Source organism: Macadamia integrifolia, chromosome 4, assembly GCF_013358625.1.
Source record: "Macadamia integrifolia cultivar HAES 741 chromosome 4, SCU_Mint_v3, whole genome shotgun sequence".
Classification (NCBI taxonomy): Eukaryota; Viridiplantae; Streptophyta; class Magnoliopsida; order Proteales; family Proteaceae; genus Macadamia; species Macadamia integrifolia.
Window position 1 is genome coordinate 22,390,380 of NC_056560.1, and position 6,695 is coordinate 22,397,074.

At 36.1% G+C, this 6,695-nt stretch overlaps 2 protein-coding genes across 6 annotated transcripts in view; one reads left to right on the top strand and one right to left on the bottom strand.

Annotated features, from left to right (window-relative positions):
- The window catches only part of LOC122076710, a 33,141-nt gene extending 32,097 nt beyond the window's left edge, over positions 1–1,044 (top strand). For 3 of the 5 annotated variants that reach the window (XM_042642177.1, XM_042642180.1, XM_042642179.1), the window contains one exon: positions 209–1,044. In XM_042642177.1, the coding sequence (XP_042498111.1) occupies positions 209–272 (64 nt within the window). In that variant the 3' untranslated portion in view covers positions 273–1,044. Of the gene's footprint in view, positions 1–43 lie in introns of all 5 variants that reach the window. The other 2 variants (XR_006139563.1, XM_042642178.1) reach the window with 2 other exon arrangements.
- Positions 1,045–2,717: 1,673 nt separating this feature from the next.
- Positions 2,718–4,703, bottom strand: LOC122076709 (F-box protein At3g07870-like). Its single transcript, XM_042642176.1, has 2 exons — positions 3,310–4,703; positions 2,718–3,170 (listed from the first exon to the last, which is right to left on the bottom strand). The coding sequence occupies exons 1-2, from the start codon at positions 4,612–4,614 to the stop codon at positions 3,096–3,098; spliced, it is 1,380 nt and encodes a 459-aa protein (XP_042498110.1). The 5' UTR covers positions 4,615–4,703; the 3' UTR covers positions 2,718–3,095.
- Between the last annotated feature and the right edge of the window lie 1,992 nt (positions 4,704–6,695).

The following is a 6,695-nucleotide window of genomic DNA, read 5'->3' on the forward strand; positions in this document are numbered from 1 at the left end:
TAATCTATTACTTTCCTCTAATATAACTTGCAATGCTATGAAGGAAAACCTCATTTTGAGCTTGACAAAGCCCAAAAATTAAGATCAAACCTTGTAGGGTTCTCTCTACATGGCTCCTTTCTCGCTATTATTACCAGTTATGTGAGGTGACTACCATGATTTACAGTAGAGTATTTATCTCAACTTAATTTTTGATTCTTTTGACAAGATTGAAGATTCCCCGGTTGCCCAGGCTCTTTTTTCTTCCCAAGACTGGCGGGTGGTCCTTGTAAAGTTGTTGAGTCTGAGCATAATAACCATCCACACCAAGGCCTTATCAAATGTTATTGGCTCACAGGAGTTTGAGATAACCAGCCGCATATGTGTGTATATATTTTTTCTTTTCTTCCTTTATTGCTCTCTCTCTCTCTCTCTCTCTCCCCACACCCTAAGATAGTGCTTGTCATATTGCAATACGTAAATGTAAATGCAACTAAACTAACTAGCCCCATCCCAGTTACTTGTAGTTGGGCCCAACAGTTCTGTTGCTCCTTAAACCATGTTTAAGTTCAACTGTTCAAACACTCATGCTCATGCATTTTCTCACTACAACCCGATATTTTCGAGATTTTCAGTATATTATCTTCTTGGATTCTCAATGCATGTTTGTTTTGTTTTCCTTTTGTTTTGTGAAAATGAATCAATACAATCTGGGTATTTGTTGCTAAAGAAAGCTTAGGGAAGGCTTATTTGTTCTTAGAATCGAAACCTCTACAAGGATCTGATCTTGAAATCCCTTATGACATTCTATGATCTTGGGTGCTCCAAGACGATTATGTTCTTACAGTTTTCTTATATCAGATTAGACTTTGATTCTCATATATTCAATGGCAATCGTGTTTTGTGCTTTATCTTTAAGATTTTGTTTGCAGGTGGTTTTTATTGAGTTTACATGGTTTTGGTGTAATAACAAATGTATAAGAACTATTATGCCTATTTTGGAGACGATGAGGAACAATGAAAAGCTAACAATACAATGTGGTGTGAAATTTTTTCTTTGGTTTATTACAAACTTGTCATACTTAGCCAAATTATGTGCAGTGAATATTTTCTGAAGAGGAACATGTGTCTGCACCTTCTTAAATTCCGAAAAAAGTGCATGTGTTTTATTTGATTTGAAATTTTATATTCTAATTTTGTGTTTTTTTTCTTTGATCACAACTTTTATAATTTAAATATGGGTCTTTAGCTCAATTGGCAAGCACTTCGGGTGTGGAAAATTATTTCATGCCTCAAAAGGATGGTGGTTCAAATCCATCGAATCTCGTCTATATTTTCATTTTGACTTCAGTGGCAGTGTCTTGGTACATGTCATATGAAAAGCTTTCTGATATGTGGATTCTGGTGTCAGTCCCTATAAGAATGGAAAAGACTACAACTTGGCCTTCAGCTGTTGTTGTAAAGTCAATTTGTCTAATAACTTTTCTTAGACTGTAGCTCATCAAATACCAATTAATGATCAATATGGATTCCCTTCAAGCAATGTACGGTGGGTAGTGATTTATGTCGGGAACAAAGCATATTAGGAGGATTCCTTCTCTTCATTGCCTATCTGCACTAATAATAAGCAAAACATAAGGAAGTATTGTATCAATGAACAAGAGAAATAAGAGTTCCCATCTTAGCCGCTTGACTTGAGAGAAGGGAAGGAAAAAAAAAAAAATTACAGAATTTGTAGCTCACTTGAAGTAGGCACTCATCACTCATTAGAATAAATGAACTTTATTGAATGGGTTTGTAAATCAATCTACCCTCCTTGTAAATGCCATGTTTCTTCTTGTCTTTTCATGGTGAAAATCCCTTCCTCTAAGTTGGCGAAGGCTTCTTGTGTTTTTGCGCCACACCCAGTTTCTGCATAATCCATTGCCCAAGTTTCGTCTTCTACCTTGAAGTTTCACTTTTTTCTACTGTTTGCTTTGTTCTTTATTCAAAACCAAAATAAACTTTATTGGTTTTAAATAATGACCAAATGTTATTTCATATAATATTTTTTTAATTGTTTGTGCAAGTGTAATGATTGAATTAGTTATATTATGTGCATATTAGAATTTAGATAAAATGGCAACTACTTCAATCAATGAAGCAGAGTCGGCTAATGTGAAATGGCAATTTTGTAATTATCAAGTTATAGATGGAAGTGATTTTTTTTAATTTCGTTACCAATCGTGGATTCTGATACGAGTCAATTTAAAAGTACTTCCTTGACGGTTTACTAATTGATGATGTTGATCTTAAAAATCACAAAACCACAAAAAATCATTTCCAAGCAGAATCAATGAATTGAGAATAGAAGTATTATCAATCGAGCCCTTATTATTAGTAATTTTCACTCCCACGTGCATTTGCACGTGTTTTTTTTAACTAGTGTATATATATATATATATATATTTAGAGATGCAACTTGGGCCCTAGAAGCCTTTACAAGGACCGCTTGATTTTTTCGAGTTTGGCTAGCTTTGAGAAATAATAATAAATCATACGTCACTTTGTGGTTTATTTTTTAGGTTTTGGGCTGGATTGGGCTGTGTTGAGACCAGACAGTCTTGGGTTGCGAATTTTCTATCTTGAGTTCAAGTTAAGTCGGCCTAGGCTTGAGGGCGAAAGAGCTTGTGCATGTTTGCTTGGGTTTACAAAAATCCAACCCAGCTTGCCGCTGGATTCAACAAAAAAAGCCACATCTTTAGTATCTTCTAAAATGGAACAGTATTCAAGGAAGAGGCTTGACTTGTTACAGCCTTAAAATCTTCCAAAATTTCTTTCTGCTCAAATTTGATAATTGAAAGAGCACCAAAAAAGAAAATAATTCTCTTATAAGATTCCAAGCTGGCTTTACAAAACATTTTCCAATAATAGCACCAGTCCAGTAGGATAAATTCTTGGAACACAAACCACTATTATAATATATAAAGAGTATGATAATATGGAGTAGGGAGAAAATCTGATACGCATTCTTGGAACATCCACTATTCCACAGCCCACCTAGCTAGCTCGCTTCATAAGGAATGAAGAATATGGCTCACTGATCATCATAGTCACAAGAACATGAAACGTCTACACTAAAAACTTTGCTCTCCTGAGGGCAATTTAAGGCACTCAACAGTTTGCTTATAGGTTAATTCTTCAATGTTTCCCTGCATAATAATAAGAGTAATAAATTTTCTTCAGTAGATAGCGACCAAATGTAACTTATAACATTTAATTTGTTAGATATTACTTAATTAAGAAAATAATAAAAAGCAGAGTATAGTACATACTAGTACTACTATGTACCTGTGCCGATTGCTTTGTTTTAAGTGAGCGCAAACTCTCTGTGTAGAAGAAACTGGAGCGTAGATATGCCATCCGTTTACTATCAATAAATCCTTCAAAACTTTTGGTTTGGAGATGATGATATCCTAAACCTGTGGTACGTGTCTCAATTAGTATCTTTCTGTCCTTTATATCCCTGGGTGCACAATAGTCATAATCGTCCTCCCTGTAGCGATTATTGTGATCATCCCTCTCCCTTTGGTCCAGATAGTGGTAGTGAGGGTGCAAGACAATGCTGTATTCTTTCACCCATGTACCACTCTTGTTGTAGTGGTAGTCTTTAAACATCCATATGTCCATTTTGGAACCTTCAACACACGAAAGGCACAGTAACCCTCTCAACTCCACCAATTGAAAATCAGAATATTTGAAAGACCTAAGATCACGACATCTAGGATGTTCGATTAATCTGAATTCTTCTTTTTCCACATCAAACGCGACGATTGTATTTCTAGGATCAATCATATGTCCATCATAGAACTCAGCATCAATTCTCGAACAATAGTACACCAACCAATGGATGGCTCCGTTAACAAAAGCTGGGTGATACTTGCTGACCTGGTATGGAGAATCTACCACGCGTCTCCAACCCCATGGTGAAGATGATGAAGATGATGAAGAAGAAGAAAAACCCCTTCTCTCCGTTAAGGTAAAGACAAGACATTTAGTAGTGAATCTACGACGACTTCCTCCAAGGCCATATACGGGTGGAATCAAACGAACTACTTTGTACTCGTCAGTCGAGCTAACATATCCGAAACCCACCGAGCCATCAGGCCCACAAGATGAGAAGGAGGTACGAGGAGGTTTTGGTAATGTAATGAATTCATGTGTACTGGGATTACAGATATGAATGATATCAGAGTCTTGAATGCAAACTAGATCGAAACGAGTAGGTATCACAAAAGGTGAAAGTGTCTTAGACTTGAATTCAAATCTGCTTATTGGGTTCCCTTCTTCTCTATGTTTTTCCCATTCTTCGCGAGGAGTTAACGAGACGAAGAAAAGACGTGGTTCGGATTTGGATTTGGAATGATGAGGAGAGTGGAGGTGAACAAAGTGAGGATCATCAGAGATGAGATAACGCCATAATTTACATACGCACCTGAATCTCAATAGGGTCTTCACAGGTAGCCTCGATAACACGTTAATCCATACTTCTTCGGACAGAAACAGCGGATCATGATCATGGCTGCCCATCATCGGTGGTGGTGGTCTAGGATTATTTTTTCTCTCAATCGTCTTCCCCATCTCCGCTGCCTCCATATTAATCTATCAAGAGCTACCAACAACCAACAACTTTATATGAATTTCATAACCGGCATTCTCTATTCTTTTTTTCCTTTTAAAACTAACCTAGTCACCTCCCCCTCTCCATAGAAGGTTTCAGTGGAGAGATCTAAGGAGATTTCCTATTATAAAGGTTAGAAGAAAGAGATGAAAAAATAGATTTAGTTTCTATAATTAAGGGAGGAAGAGATATGCATTAGATATAAGGAATCTATATAAAAAGGAAGTTTCTTGTTAGAGAGATATGAATTTAATAGTTCAATTCTTGGTAGGATGTTTTACTTTAATAAAGAGATGATGCAGCCATCGGCTTACCAACTGTAGAGGAGAGAGTGGGAGATGGAGGGGGTGTTCAAGTAATTAATTTATATATAATATCGTTTCCTATTTTATGGGTCTAAACAGAGTAGTAGAACAAATAAACTTTATATGAATTTCACTGGATTCGCAACTTCTCTTCCCTTATCTTCCTCTCTTCGTAGTTCCTTCTACAGATATCATAAACGCCATTCCTCTTTCCTTTTTTATTTTTAAAACTAACCTAGTCACCTCCCCCTCTTCATAGAAGGTTTCAGTGGAGAGATCTAAGGAAATTTCCTATTACAAAGGTTAGGAGAAAGAGATGAAAAAAGAGATTTAATTTCTATAAATAAGGGAGGGAGAGATATGCATTAGATATAAGGAATCTATATAAAAAGGAAGTTTCTTGTTAGAGAGATATGAATTTAGTAGTTCAATTCTTGGTAGGGTGTTTTACTTTAATAAAGAGATGATGCAGCCATCGGCCTACCAACTCTGGAGGAGAAGAGTGGGAGATGGAGGGGGTGTTGAAGTAATTAATCCATATATAATATAGTTTCCTATTTTATGGGTCTAAACAGAGTAGTAGAACAAATAAACGCGGCCCAGCCCATCCGATTGATTTCTCACGTAATTTTGTCGAGGATGAAGACAAAACCTAGTTCATTTGAGATTAAAAATTGGGGGCCCAGTATATAAGGGGCATATTTTTTGGGCTTGTTTTAGCCCAAAGCTATAATAAAAGCGGGTAAAAGAATTGGTTTTTTTTTTTTTAAGTCATGCATGTTTTGCACTCCAAAGCAAGGTTTTTAACCCCCAGACACGGGTGCAGTCTCCATTCATTCTAATTTGATCGAATTAGAATCTATGAGAGTTGTTTGAAGCTTTAGAAAATGGAATCAAGAAAAAGAATAAGCAAACATTTCGACATATCTTTGTTTTTTTTTGAGTTTTGATCCAAATTTTTTGTAAATCTAGCTATGGTTCAACAGAATAGGTGGGCATGTGACCCAATCACCGACCATCAAGACAGTTGTTTGAGATTTAAAATGTAATCGCAAGCGTACGGATCAGTGTAGCTACGGGTCGAATACAGGGAGAGCAGCCACTTTATTTTTTATTTCTTTTGATAATGCGAAAGGGAGCCGATTAATGGTTATGATCTAATTCTAATTACCGTCCTAAACATATGTATCTAAAATAACGTCCTAACCATTCGTCATCTAAGAATTTAAAGACGCAAGCTACGCAATTAAAATTAAATAAATAAATAACTGAAAATAAACAACTCACGCAATTAAAAAATAAAGGAAAAAAATGCTGAAATAAAAATAAAGTAAAAGAAATGGGATAAAGCTAGAGAGAGACTCACAAGTAGGTTTCTCTACTTAGCCCGAGGGATGCATCATAATATGAGATTTCCTACTTGACCAGAGAGTCACTCTTACAAGGGTTACTTTACTTGGAGACAATTAAAATAAAAGCAATAAATTGATGGTTCTATGGCTAGGAGGGGCAAAGCCAACACATACACTAACCATGAACCTTGGGGGAAAGGGACAGCAATAATGTAACGACTGAAATTAAAATCCTAAATTAAGAAAGAAAGTGTAGTCAGAAGAGGCAATGAGAGGGGGGAGAGAAGACTACTGAAGGAGCCTACTTACTTGAACTTCAACTCTTGAGCTGAAAACTTGATCGATTTGAGATACTACCAGTACTAAAAACCAGATCTGGAATAAACCAAATCTGAAATT